Genomic DNA, 15,640 nt, shown 5'->3' on the forward strand with positions numbered 1-15,640 from the left:
TTTGTTCAAGAGAAATGTAGATAGTAAAGGAAGCAAAAGAGGCAGTAAGGAAAACAGTGGTTTTAACGTAGCAGTACAACAAATTACATTTTATGTCTGTTGTTGGATGACAATAAAATGAGATTCTATGGCATCTCAGTGACCTCTTGATAAGTAATTAAAATTTTTTTAATGCCTACTTATTTTAGAGAGTGAGAAAAAATGTGTCTTACAGACTTTTCAAGTGTACATTTTATTCTGAAAATGACCTTTTTCCCATCATTCCTAACCCTGCTCAATCCTCAAATAATTTTCATTCCAAAACAGAGGAAGAATTCAAAGAGCTGTTTCCTATCCTACCACCCTCTGGTCAGAGGAAATATCACCAAGTGGTATATTACTACCACGGCATTCATTAGCTTGCATGGCAGGATGTTTGAGAAAGGGCCAATCAGAGATCTATGCTGCCTTCAAGTTTTCTAAAATATCACTTTAGACAGAGGGGCAAAAATTTAGGCAATCTCCAGATTTTCAAACCAGAAAGAAGCAAGAATGGCAGAAGAGAAAGCATGTGTTAGAATTGAGTGTTGAGTAATAAAAAATTCCGTATTTCAGTTTGCATACACGTGCATATTGTTATTATAGGCCCAGGCAAGGAGATAAGATATTAACTCTATTATTCCTAAACCCAGACTACTGCTAGCCCGAAAGCAAACTGTCTGCTGTGGTTCCCTGAATATAAGTGCGAACACATATGCCTCTGAGAGTCTGCATCGGTGCGCTCCCACGAAGCCATGACCACATCTCACTGTCACTCGTGCCTAGCAGTTTCACAGCCCTTGGAGCTATTATTAAATTATGTTCACTATTTAAGTTCTTGAAGTGTAGCTACAAGGTGTCTAAGCATTTGAAGGTATATATTTAAACCACTGAATAGTATGGTAGGTAAATTATATGCTAATAAAACTGTTAACAAATAATAAAAGGTAGGACTGAGTGTACAGAAAAACAAATCATCAGAGACAGGGACCCCTTACAATACAGAGAAATACAAATAGTCTGAGGTCATATTTAACAGCCCTGAATAGCCAGCTAGGGAATGGCTTGAGTAAGAGGTCACATTTTGCCTCTGTGAACCCTTGTTCTTCCAGCTAGACCAACGTGTTCCACCACTGAAGTGGCATGCCATCATTTTCCCACTTCACCCACTGCCACTGAGTCAATTCCCACTCCTAGTGGCCCTACATGACAGAGTAAAGTTATTCCCCTGGTGTCTCTGAGACCCTAAATGTTTGCAAGAGCAGACAGTCTCATCTTTCCCACTCAGTAAAAATTAAGTTGATAAAACTGCCATCTTAAATCAGCCTGGGACTTATGCCAACAGAACACATAATTACACAAGGAGCCCTCAGTGTGTAGTGGTTACACATTGGGCTGTGATCCACATGGTCAACAGTTCGAAACCACCAGCTGTACTACAGGAGAAAGACAGGGCTTTCTACTCCTATAAACAGTTAGAGTCTCATAAATCCACAGGGGGTCACTAGGAATCAGCATTGACTTGATGGCAATGAGTTTTTAGTATAGTGGAGTTTTAGTATAGTGCACATAAACTAGTTGAAACAGTTCCTAAATTATATTCAAATCTACCACTACTTTGTGTGATTTCATATACCATGCTGAACTACCAAATCTTTCACAAGTATGCAGATAGTTGGAGTGGTTTTAACTAGTAAAGCTTATATGGGTCAGTACTAGGCATCTGAAAGTCCAGTATTTGAAAGCAAGTACTAATGTACAAGTGAAATGAAACACATTTGAAAGGAATTATCATCAAATTGGATTTCTGAGATCAGTGATCTACCCAAGAAATGCAAGAAGACTTTGACACGTTCCAGGTTCTGATAAATATGTTTTATCATCAGAACACTGACGAAGAGAGCTTACATTCTGATAGCCTTATTCATAGCATTAAGGAAAAAATGGCACTGACATTCCTGTGTGGGCAGAAACAATGCCCTTGATTCTCAGGCAAAATCAACACGTGGGAACAACGCTCAGATGCCAGAGGAAAATGTGAGCAAGACTCTCTCTTAACGCAATTCACTCAGGCCTCCAAGGTCTTACAGGAACTTTCACATTTATTTTCAGACTTTCAAAAATATACATACAGACTTATCAGCTGAAGTATTACCAGCTAAATCCTAGAAACAGAGGAAGCAAATATTTTCATTCTTACTTTGCAATCTGAGAATAGAAGAAAAGGGAGGAAGTGACTTTCCCATGACACCCGGAGTCAAAGAAAAAGTCAACATATCTCCTGACTTTATATCCATGGCTCCAACTAAGCCTTACTGTACTTTTTCTTACAGGAAAGAGCCCCGCTGCTGTTTCCACACACCCAGTGTGTCAATGGCTTTCCCAGAGACTGCAGCAGCACCACCAGAGTCCTGTGGCTACATGCCTACTGCAAGCATCCAGAATACCACACTCCCTGACTGTTCGTAACTAAGCTCCTTTCAAAGGACCCTGTCACATAACATCCAGATAGCTTGGGGAAACACATCAACACAGCAGAGACAAGGAAGGAAGTACAAAATCTCTTCATGCAAAATACATAATCATCCTCAAAGGTTAAGGTGTTCTTTTCAAAATATATTTGTGATTTCATTAGCAAATGATAATTACTGTAACATGTAAATTACAATTTCTCTCACCACAATGGAAAAGTACTTAGGCAAGGTGCACAAAAAATCAACCTAAGCGTTGGACCAAAATTATTGCTTGGCTTAGCAGTAAACCTATTGTTCCCTAAACCAAAAATAATATTAAAGTAAAACTACCTCCATAATACTTTTCAAACTTAATTACAATCACTCTTCTAAATATTTTCTCTTATCTAAAGTTGATTTTGTGTGTTTTTTTAATCCACTTAATATTAACATATTCTCTCTTTTGTGAATGGAACACAGATTGTAAAGATGTCAATTACTGTTCAAAACAAGGCTGCTTTGGCACCTTGGGCAGTCTTCTTCATCCAAATCTAATTCCTGAGTTTCAGGAGCAGCAAGACTCTGCTCAGAATCAACTCAATGGCAGTGAGCTTTTGAGTTCGTGTCCACAGAGGATGAATGGGTAAAAGGAGCCATGAATATTATGAGCAATGGGGAAGGAATACAGATAAATAGGCAGACCAATGCAGGTATATACATTTATGTCCCTATCTATGTATGTGCGTATGTATATATGTATGTAGGGATAATATAGGAGACAGGAATGATGTTAGGGCAGCAAACACACAAAAGCTTCTCCCAAAATTCTCGTGTCCAGATTTTTAAAAAAATTTTTAAAGGTCATTCTTTTAAGAATACTTAAAAGTATACTACATAGTACATTTAAGAAGTGCATTACATAGCTTTAAAAGAGTACTTCTGTGGACCAAAGGTTCTAAGAAGTAACACAAAACTGGTAACTGTCTAACTTGCTTAATTAAATCATATAAAACGATCTATAAAGTCCACTGATCTTTATCAAATGCAATGAATAAAAAGTCCCTCTTAAATTACTTAAATTTTCTCATCCTAGCATTTGAAACCTTCCAGAATCTCATCTTAGTGACTTCCTCTACAAGCCATGATTCAGTGGTTCCCGTCTAAATTGTAGGAGGCCTACATGAAGACAATTATGCCCTCTTCGGTAGGCAGGCTACAATCTAAAGGTCTCATTGAAAATCAGCCATATATGCACACAGGAAGAAACAAGAACTATACTCGTATGACAAATCTGGTAAAAATAATACTTACAGTCCTTAATGGCAGTAAACAGAAACAAATTTAGTCACCCAAACAAAGAAAGTTTTAATTCTCATGGGGGTATCTGCCTTCCTTAAGTGTGTGCAAGTTCATTAATAGCCAGGGCTTCACATAGCATACTTCCCCCCAAGCTGCCCTCAGACACGGATTTCCGGCACAAGGTTACAGAACCACAGATGTGCAGCATCAGCACATCACCCAATCTGTCTTAGATTAGTACTGGAATCAGGAAATGAGAGAGAGCTCAGAGTACGGGACTGCTATCCTTTGAGCTCCACTCCTAGAACAGGTCTGAGATGAGTAACAGACCCCTAACTCATGATAACAAAAGCAAGCTCCCAAAGAAAAAAGTGGGCATGAAACTTGGAAAAATTGGAAATTAATTAATAGGGAATGTGCCGTGTCCCTTCTGCATTATTGCAAAACTATGATGATATTATAAAACTATGGCCTAAGGTCAGATAATAAGTGACTGCTTAGAATGCGAATAAGCTACTAGTACATAAAATCTACTTTAAGATAACAGTACTATAAAATCCAAAAGCCAAACTCACTGCTGTCAAGTCTGTCTCATAACACCTTATAAGACAAAGTAGAACTGCACCCACACCACCACCAGAGCACCGTACTAGACAGAGGAAAATGGGTTAACTCAACAAACTGATTTCATATCTACTACCCTCGATTCATTCCTATAATAGTGTACTAGACATTTATTAGCTAAAAAGACACTCTGGTTATAAATTAATATACAGAATGCAGTTCATAAAAATAAATATGCCCATGCTTTCCCAGGATTGTCTCAACAGCAACTAACATGTTGTTCCATCCAACTGAATTCTTGGCAAGTTAAAGGAATAAATTGCTACTCTTAACCTACTGCTCTAGACGTTAGCACAGTCAAGTTGGTTCCCATGAATAGAATGATAAAAGAATGGCTAGTTGCATTGATATGCAATTGCTTTGTTTGGTAACATTTGAAATGGAGATAGACATCTAAGAATGCTAACAAGATGAGAAAAAAGGGATGCAGCATACTGATTAATATTAGACTTTCTTAAGCCAAGTGTATCTATAAAACACTTTAGAGTGATTTCTATAGGATTAACAATAGAGGAAAGGAAATAAAGCCAATTTAAGCTATTTTTTTTTTAAATGGTAATATCCCATTACCTCTTCTAAAAGAGCATACTGGCTGTACTTCTTCCAAGATTTATTTATCTGTAACTCCAAATATTCTTAGCCAACACCAATGCATCAATTCTTCTAGTTTCTAATGTGCTGTCCAGATTTCATATGTATATAAGGAGACTGAAAATACTATGGCTTGTATCAAGAACACCTTAGTCTTTTAAGTGCCATCTGTGCTCTTTAACATTGTAAGTGATAAAATACATAATTTGATTTCCTGAGTGTTAGTCCATGAGCATTGATTGTGGATACAAATAAAATGAAAGCCTTGACCACTTCAATCTATTGTTCGCTAATCGACTGGTCTAGTTAAGAGGATTTCTTCCTCTTCTCTTTTCATTCAGTAGCAATCTACACTGTCGGCTGAAATGTTTACTTTTCATCAGCAACTGCTCTGAGTTCTTCCTAGCTTTCAGCAAGTAAGGCTGTGGTCATCAGAATATTGAAGGTTGTTAATAGGTCTTCCTCCATTCCTGATGCCACATTCTACTTCATATAGTCGAACTTTTCATTTTATTTGCTTAGCACACAAATTATGGTGACGGGACACAAATTATGGTGACGGGATACAAATTGGCAAGCACCTTTGCTGATTTAAAACTCCCAAACTGGGGGAGCGGGGATAAGGAGGTGGTGCTGACCAAACCAGAGACAGGGGAGCAACAAGTGATCCAAAATCAATAGCAAGGAGGGTGTGAGAGGCCTGGTAGGGATTCAGCAAGGGCAATGTAACCGAGAGAAATCACTGAAACCCAAATGAAGGCTGAGCATGATAGTGGGACAAGAGGAAAGTAAAGGGAAATAGAGGAAGGAACTAGGGGACAAAGGGTATTTCTAGAGGTTTTAAGACTGGAATGTGCATATGTAAATATACTTATATAAGAGTGTGGGGAAACAGATCTACGTGCATATATTTATAGGTTTAGTATTAGGGCAGCAGATGGACATTGGACCTCCACTCAAACACTTAATGCAAGAACATGTTGTTCTATTAAATTGGCATTTTAGGATGCACACCTTCCCGACACGATTGCTGAAGAAAAATGTGAACGTAAGCAAATGTGGTGAAGAACGCTGATGGTGCCTGGCTACCAAAAGATATAACGTCTGGGGTCTTAAAGGCTTGAAGACAAACAAGTGGCCATCTAGCTGAGAAGCATCGAAGCCCACATGGAAGAAGCATACCAGCCTGTCTGACCACGGTATGTAGAAGGGATCAGTTATTAGACATCAAAAGACTGAAAATCATATCGGGGTGCCCGCTTTAATGACAAAATCATTGAAGACAAATGTGTGCATAAGCAAATGTGGTGAAGAGAGCTAATGGTGCCTGGCTATCAAAAGACATAGCATCTGGGGTCTTAAAGGCTTGAAGATAAACAAGCGGCCATCTAGATGAGAAGCATCAAAGCCCACATGGAAGAAGCACACCAGCCTGTCTGACCACGATATGAGAAGGGACCAGTTAGCAGACATCAAAGAACTAAAAATCCTATCAGTGGGTGCCCACCTTCCCAATATGATCACTGAAGACAAACGTGTGCATAAGCAAATGTGGTGAAGAAAGCTGATGGTGCCCCACTATCAAAAGATACAGCATCTGGGGTCTTAAAGGCTTGAAAATAAACAAGCGGCCAACTAGCTCAGAAGCAACAAAGCCCACATGGAAGAAGCACACCAGTCTCTGTGACCACAAGCTGTCGAAGGGACCAGTGTTCTGGATTTCCTGTTTTTAAGTAATGTTATCCATAATATGGATAATAATTCAGACATTTCAATATTTTTCCTACTCAATAAATCACAAGTAAACATCCTTCTTGTATTCTCCGCTTTCCCCAACATCTATCTAATGTCGCCAATGATATTCCAGATCTTATTTCCTCTACTATATTGGGTTTAAATTTCTGGCAGCTCCTTGTCGATGGGCTGCTGCAATTGTTGTTATATGTTCTTTATGAAATTTACTTAGATATTATGGATCTCTTCCAGTCAGATGACCAGGTAGCTTGCTCCCAAATTTCCTGGTATAGACGAGTAGGAGTCCTACGGGTTACGTGTTGGGTTATGATCTGCACAGTCGGCAGTTAGAAACTGAAGGACAATGCCTGGCTCTGTATGTGCTCCCATAAAACAGTACAGTCTCAGCAACCCACAGGGGGTCGGTGTGAGTCACCATGGACTCAATGGTAGGGATTTTGGTTTTTCTGTGACAATTAAGTGCTACTAGTGCTGCATCAGCTTGTTGAAACTTTCTCAGTTACTATTCTGGCAATTTCTGTAACCTTGTTCTTTGCTAATGCTTTTAGTGCAACGTGAACTTTTTTCAATAGCATCTTGATCAGATGCTACCCTCATGAAATGAACTGAGTATCAACCAATTATTTTGGTATAATATATGGTTTTTAAACTGTGCCTTAGATGAGAATGCATGTCATTGATATCACTATAATTCTAGATGTGAATAATGTTAAATTGGTAATGTTATTAAATATATTTACAGTAAGTTTTAAGATTAAGAAATTATTCCTCACAGTAGGAGACTGTATAAACCATAGTTTATCCTTCAAAGGAATACTACACACCAGCAGTTAAAATGAAAAAAGATTAACCCGAATAAATCTTTAACACAATATGAACAGGTAACAAGCATGTAGTAAAAAGAGACAGAGCAAAAATATAGACAAGAGTAAGTCTTCAGCAATGTCTTTCATGCAGTCCAAGGAGGCTTCAAAAAGCTTATGGGATGACAGAATTAAAGAGACAACAGAATTCTTCCAGGAACTTTTGAAGTCCCTTCATATATCTTTAGGATAAAAACCCGTGGGACACTGACAAAATGTTAACCCTTGATTTTTTTAAATGGTTGATACACAAATTGTTTCTTCTTTTGTTTCTACATATTTTTTAGGTTTTATATGTTTCGTGACTTGATTTTAAAGGAATGGTAGAAAACAACACTTTCATCATAAAGTATGTTGGTCAATCTTGAGGATTCATGGTTTGACGAATTTGAGAGGTGAAAGAAGCCTTCTCAGTCATCTATAGAGCCCTATGATTGGGTAGATGAAGAAACTGCAGCCTAGTCAGGTTGAACCAAAGATGAGATCACAGAGCACGCTATCATAAAAGCTGTTCTCAAAACAATGATGTCCAGAGGTCCAGCCTCTATTCTTTTCATTATTGTTCCCTACCACTCAGACAGACAGACACACAAACACACATACATGCCATGCCCACAAGCTTGCTTCCTTTGTCTCCCATCTTCTCCCCTTTCCCAACCCCCAGGGAGTATTAGGAAAAAAGGAGCATTAACGATCCTTCCATCTCTTTTGGCAGTTCTACTCACAAACAGAAAAATACAAAATCTCTTATTTAAAAAGTAAGGAATATACAAACTTATTAGAAAACTATTCTTTGGGCATATAACAACACAGTGAAGCTATTTATGAGCCCAAGTGATAAAGGAAAGGGGAAGAAAGACAGTCTACTGCCTAATTTATGCCAAGCTCCAGGACATGGTTACTAGGGTTTTCGCTGAGATCGCTCAAATTTTAAAGGCCCATAAATTTAAAATCTGTTTCTAAAGACTGCAGAAAAGATAAGGGATCCTTGTCTTTCTCTGTACACAGCTCCCCATACCACCTACCCCAGCACCCTGGAAATCTAAAATGAAATGAAGGAAGCCCAAACATTGAAGAGTGTCCCCACTGTGGATAGTAGGCAAGCAGCAAGCTCTCTCTACAAACACACCAGCAGACACATTTTCTGTAATTTAAAAAAAAATTCTACTGCCTCGCTTGAGTATCAGTAATGAACAAGATGACTAAGTTGATAGTTGATTCTAGTATGTTGAAAACTTCATGGAGAAATGCCATTATCTTTTACTCATGTAAGTTGCTGGCGGCTCTTTTGAAAATTAAACTTGGCATCAATATAAGAGTACCTATGTTTTGATGATCTAGTGTTTAAGGTATTTTCTGGCTTAGGACAAGACATCCAAATTTAATGCTTACAGATTAAATTTGACTGCTCTTAAATGTCAACCAAGTGAGTGCTAACATTTCTTCACAAGTAAAACACATTTATGACCAGAAGTTAACATTCAAAAAACTTAATGCTCATTCAGAACAGACATCAAACAGCACACTTACCCAATGGCAACTGGCAAAATATCAGCCCTGGTTAACTATATAGGCCAGGATCTCCCCCTTTTAAGTTTTCTTTCTCTAACCTTAATGCAACATTTTAACAAAGCAGCTTATAGGAATTCAATAACACATAAAAAACTTCATGATGCCACACTGTAAGTGAGAGCACGTTTTCTTTCACTCCACACATCACAATAGCTCTCCACTCACCTCCAGGTCACAGCTGTACTCAGTGCCATCCAGGAGGGTCACTCTACACTGAACCGTTTTGGCTTTCTTGGTGGCTTTTTGAGATTCTTTCTCGGCTCGTAGCTCATTGGTCTGCACTTCCTTAGTCTCCCTTTTTGCTACTGCTACTTCTGTCTTTTCTTCCTGGATTTCTTCCTTCTCTTCTTCTCGCTCCTTACTTGCTTCTTTAACAGGCTATGGAGGAAACATAAGTATCAGGCTCATGTCAATATTAATCAATTTGCAAGCCACAATGTCTTTAAAAAGAAAACTTTCAAAAAGAAATTTGACTTATTTAACAATTCTAAGACTATAAGGCTTCATTATTTTGCTAGAAAGGCGCACTTTAAGACTATATTCCACACATCCTCCTTCCCTCGATCCACTGCCAGACATTTTTTGTTTGTTTTTTGGTGGGGGGGAGATTGTCAGTTCGGTACTGTGGGCATCAAATGGCTAAAGGAAACTACATGAGGGCAAGTACACTGCAGATGTACTTAAAAATCATTGCAGATAATGATATACTTTACATCTCAAACTATGATAAAATCTAGACTTCTTTACAAAACCAAAATGCATACCCATGCACCCAAACAAACCTACTTCTTAATGCTCACTGAAGTCAATAAGTAAAATTGAAGGTTAATGGGCATTCTGCTTAAAAGAATATTTTCATTGCTATCTGCTGGTACCCGGCTAACAGGGAATAGTGTCTGAGATCTTAAAGGCTTGTCTTTAAACAAGCAGCCATATAAGTGAGGTATCTGCCCAGTCTACATGGAAGAACACTAAAATGTGTCATCCGAGGATTATGAGTAACAAAATCCAAAACCGAAGGAGGGATTTGAACACCCAGTTTGCAGATTATGGATGGTAGTGGACGCTCAAAATCCAGTTGCAGGGTCCCTACACGGATTAAGCCTCCAGTGACTCCCCTCTGACCACAGTGCAAGGGTGTGGCTAGCACTGCTGACAGACAGCATTGTACGGTAGAACATGGGACATGTAGATAGATTAAAATGTAGTACCATTCTATCCCTTTTCCGACCCATTTTAAACTTGTTTCACTTTTTAATTATTTCCGCTTTCTTTTCCATTGAGGTTTTGTTCTGTTTCATTTTGTCATTGTTGGGATTTAATTGTTTCTTGTCCTGTTGATGTTGTTTGCTTCTTGCCTGTGTTTTGAATGATATTCTATATATGACATCCAGAATCGGTAAAGCTACAGAGACAGTACATGGAATGATCATTACCTTAGGGGCTTGGCAGGGAAGGCTGGAGGGAAATGGGGAGCTAACAACAATGAGTGTAAGAAGAAAATCTTCTGAAATCAACTGTGGTGAGGACTGCACAACTCTTAACACGAACAGGAGATTAAATTGAAAGCTATGTGATTATGTGCCAACAATACTATTTTTAAAAAGAAAATAAATGCTATCTCTTAACACTAAAACAAAAATAGGATTTTAATAGTTTCCATATATAAAGGATTTTCTTAATTTTAATTTATCACCTCGGAAATCAAAAGAAAAAGAAAAAAGCAACAGGAGAAGGCTTATTAAATTAATCCAAGGCCTCTACTCCAGACACATTAAGCAAAAACCACATTTCCATGTAAGAAATTTGGAAATAATTCAAAGCAAGCATATCCTTTGTTCCATGATTCTGCATTCAGCATTAATGTCTAGACAACAACTTCCCGAACACACCTGTGGCTCAGCAACGCTCGTGGAAGGTTTGTCTTCCTTGACTTCAACTTTAACCTCCAGCTGCCTTCTTTGAGCTGTTTCTTCAGCATCACCCTTGGCCTGCCTCTCTTCTTCAGGAAGAGAGTCCTCCTCCTCTTTGTCTACAATCTGTTCCTCCACAACAGCTTGGGTAGGTTCTTTTTTATCTCCTCCATCTTTGGCCACTACCAAGTTATAGGACTTTTGTTTCTTTAGCCATGGCGGTATGAATCGGGAAATGCCCCTGCTCTCCGATGGATCCTTCTCTCTCTTCTGGTGGCGTGGACTTCTTTGGCGGCGGTCAGCTGAAGGAAGTGACTGGGAACTTTTTCCCTCTTCTGGATCAGATGGTTGATTCTCCTGATTTTTCCCTTCGTCTTTAGGTTTCTCCTTGGCTGTGTCTGCTCCTAAATTGTCTGATTCCTTTTTCACTTCAGACTCGGGGCCTACTTCAGTAGTCATGACCACTGCTCAGTCTGTAAAGAAAGCAAAACCATAAAACATTGTTTTACCAACTCTCCACATATGAATTTGAATTCATAAGCACAGGAGGAAGCCTAGGCTACTCAAGTTTTAGAATTTTCTATCTGAATCATAGAGTGAAACCCAGCATCACAATAAGCTTAGTTCTGATTCTGTATCAACAGAACTTAAAATCACTACAAGCTATAGGAAGAATTATTTTTGTCTCAATTAGCTATAATTGAATAGATAATAAGTGACAGATAAATAACTCAATTTTGTTAAGGAGAATTACTTACCCAGTAATACAAAAAACTTACATTTTCCCACATAATTCAATGTCACACTTTTGACAATACCACACATTACAACTACAACCTGCATCCAAAAAAAAAAAAAAAAGAGGTCTTCTAAAAATAAATCTTAAGTGGTGAGTGCTTTAATAACAAGAATATTAACTTTGGGGGGAAAAATGTGCTATTTATTGTTCCAACATTGAATCCCATAATTCACGCATTACTATTTAAATGCCAAAGTTAGTGTTTTGAGAAAGCTACTCAAACTAGAATTACCAGAATTTTGGAGATCCAAAGTCTCATTTTATCCATCTTCAAAGATACTTTTAAAGAAAGTTTCAGGGGTCCCTAATCTGAAACAAGTGATAACAGTGAAAAAAACTACATCTGATGAGCAATCCTACAATGGTCAATGAGAATAGAAGTTCAATAAAATCTGAAAGCAAGTGGTTGTTGAATTTTACATGTGTAAAAGAAGGATACTTTACAGTGTACCAACAACACCATAGACATGAAGGGAAAGGGGCAGGGGCTGAGACAGCAAAACATGCCCACCCCCATCCCCCATGATCCTGTCCACAAAGATGAATGTGCTCAAAGTCCTGGCACCCTGGCCAACAGGATACTTTCTAGCTATCTTCAACCGCAGCACAAACGTGAACTACTCAAAAATAAAATACGCCATTTTTTATTGAGATATACTCCATAGAGCATAAAATTCAGCAACTTGAAATATATAGTTTAGTGGTTTTAAGTCTATTCACAATGATATATAACTATCACTACTCTTAACTTGAGAACACTTCCATCATTCCAAAAAGCAATCTAATATTAGGTCACGCCCCATGCTTCCATTCCCCTAGCTCCTGGCCACCTCTAGTTTGCTTTTCAGCTTCTATGGATTTATCTTTCTGTAGACAACTCACACAAATGGAAGCATGCAATCGGTGGCCTTCTTTTTTTTTTTTTTGCCTGACTTCTTTGAGTCTGGTTTCTTTCACATAGCACCTTCTTCAAGAGTGATCCATGTTGTGGAACAAGGATAAATGAACACTTACATGGGCTAGAGGATAAATGGTAAATGAGGGTAACAATTGGGGGAAAGATGACCATATTCTGGAATTCCTAACACTAGTTATACAACTTGTGACAAAGACTAAAACCTACTGAAGCACACACTATTAAAAACTGTGAATTTTAATGGTATATGAATTCCATTTTGATAATTAAAATATTATTTGCATCTAATTTGTAAGCACAAAATGTTCTGTCAGCCATGTATATGAATAGACTTATATATTTAATGGGTCTCTGAAATGCTTCAATCAAGTACTGGACACAGGAATAAAGACTGTCATCAAGGAAGGAAAACCCAAACTCCCTGCCATCGAGTCAATGCCAACTCACAGCACCCTACAGGACAGAGCAGAACGGCACTGTGGGTTCCCCAGACTATAACTCTTTACAGAATACAAAGCTCCCCCTTCTCCTGCAGAAACTGAAGGTTTCAAACTGCTCACCACTATGCCACCAGGGCTCCTTTTAGAAGGAGCAAAGGGAGTTGAAAATACAGATTCTGTCAAAAGCATGTTGCTCAAAGAGCATATAACAGACACTTACACAAAGATTAGGAAAAAAGGGTCATCAAGGAAGACTTGCTGCAGGTGACATTTGAGTTACTTAAAGTGATGTGTAAACGCTATTCAGGCAAAGAGGTGTCAGGGGGGAAGCATATGTCAGGCAGGAGCTGTGCAAAAGCACTGCAACATCGCTCACAAAGGAAAGCACAGACACAGTGAACGCTGTACAAGTACAGTGAAAGCTTGTGAGAAGAGGTAGAATAAGGAAGGTAAACTGGGATGGCTAAAGTAAAAGACATTGAGGCAAAAAGGCTTCTATATCATACTAAGAAAGGTTTGGAGGTTTAAAGGCGAGGAGAAATGATACAAACATTTTAAGCAGAAGAGCAATATATCAGATTTACAATTCAAGTTGCCGAACTTGGTTGTAAAATACAGGACATGAGAAAACAGAAACATACCTCCAAGAGGCTGCTTGCACTGACAGTTAATGATTTAAAGTGGCCCTTCTAGCCAAAGTCCCTAACTCCCACCAACCTTTTCCTGCTTGCATCTGGGTAATAAAGTAGGGGGAGATAACCATAGGACTAATTTGTGAGTCATGGTGAACAGGATTCCCTGGAGTGCCATCCTGCTGTGTATACAATGAGCCCTCTGAGAAGCAGAAGGAGGGATCTCATTATCAGGAAGAGGCAGGAGCAGAATGTATGCTCTAGGCCAGACAAGACTGTGCAGTGAAACTCCTGGATCCAGAAAACAGCTGTGACATCAGAGGAGCAACCGCAGGGCAAGATGGTGGACTTTCCAACCCATGGGAAAAGGTAAGGCTGACGTGCTTTAGGGCAAGAGGCTGACTGGCAGAATGGGGTGTCTCTGGGCACTTAATTGGGGGGACTTGCTGACCTAACCAATTTGAGCCGAATGCCTTTGGGTGGAGGTTTACTGGAATGGGGTGCCCCAGGCACTTAATTCAGGGAGCTGGGTTTGCTGACTTACAGAACTTGAACTTAATGCCTTCAGGTTGAGGGTTACAACATGGTGATACAGCCCTTGGGGCAATTTATTAGCAGACCTGAAACTTTGTAACATGTCCTGGTAAACAGCTACCTAGCTTCCTTCTCACTGGCATTACAACTTGTAAACCCTTAATCAAATATTTTGTCTGCGATCTGTGTGGCTATTATAGTGAACATTAGAATCCAAAAAAGTAAAATATAGAACACTAATTTAGATAACACAATGCTGCAATAAACTAGTCATGACGAAATGGCAAAGCCTAAGAAATGGCTCTAAGGACAAAGATTAGACAGAAACCTAATGGATGTAACTCAAAATGCCTAGGTTTTGAAAGTCATGAAGAGAAAGGAATTGTTTAGGAACAGTAGTTCAAGGTCCTGGGAGAATAGGGTGATGGTAGAAACCATCCGAGGAAATAGGGGCAGAGGAAAAGTGGGTGTGGCTAAGAACACAATTTTGGAAGCATCCAATTGAAAAGTCAGTCCGGATGTCGAGTTGGCAGCTAGATATACAGGTTTTAAATGGAGGCCAGGGATCCACTAGAGACACAGATTTGGGAGTTGCCACTATATGGGTAGTGGTTAAACCAAAGCCTCTAACTCCCACCAAACTGTTAGGAACTCAAATAGGGAGTTGTCCCTCTCTGTGCCAAGGGGCCCTACAGGAGGTTGCTGCAGAGAATAGCCAGCTATAAAGGCTAGAGAGCATGCACAAATTCAGGCCTTTGAGACAGGAAGCCAGTACACCTGGGAGGGTCCCTATGTAGGCCAGGGAGGCTTAATTCAGCCAATGGGGTCAACCACACCTCCCAACGGAGGGCCCTGAAAAGCCCTCAAAAAACTTTGAGCCCACCGCCCTCTTTTCCAGCTGCTCCTCCACCAGTCTGCAGGTTTCTCAGGCCTCAGGTTTCCACCCGTGGGTGTGAAGAACCCTGAGGGTGCCAGTGTAAAACCTGAAACTTCTTCTATCCTTTTATAAAAACCCACTTGGATCACAAACCAGGCTTAGGTGTGAATACTTTCTCTGGGAAGCCAAGGACCGAGATATTTCTAAGCCAAGAAACAACAAAACCACCTTTCCCGAGCTGGGAGGCAAAGGGCACTTATAGAGGTCTAGATAAAGACATGTACATATGCAAATATATTATATGAGGATGGGGAAATAGATCTATGAGCCTACATTTATAGGTTTAGTATTAAG

At 39.3% G+C, this 15,640-nt stretch overlaps 1 protein-coding gene across 1 annotated transcript in view; it reads right to left on the reverse strand.

Moving 5' to 3' along the window:
- The window catches only part of EPB41L2 (erythrocyte membrane protein band 4.1 like 2), a 235,655-nt gene that overhangs the window by 111,498 nt on the left and 108,517 nt on the right, over positions 1–15,640 (reverse strand). Inside the window, exons 2-3 of the mRNA XM_030886731.2 lie at positions 11,068–11,561; positions 9,341–9,553 (exon numbers count right to left, since the gene is read on the reverse strand). Coding sequence (XP_030742591.1) covers positions 9,341–9,553; positions 11,068–11,547 — 693 coding nt within the window. The 5' untranslated portion in view covers positions 11,548–11,561. The remainder of the gene's footprint in view (positions 1–9,340; positions 9,554–11,067; positions 11,562–15,640) is intronic.

The sequence above is a fragment of the Echinops telfairi genome, unplaced genomic scaffold (genome assembly GCF_000313985.2).
Source record: "Echinops telfairi isolate 266 unplaced genomic scaffold, ASM31398v2 ScPeMD7_3533;HRSCAF=4204_0, whole genome shotgun sequence".
Lineage (NCBI taxonomy): Eukaryota > Metazoa > Chordata > Mammalia > Afrosoricida > Tenrecidae > Echinops > Echinops telfairi.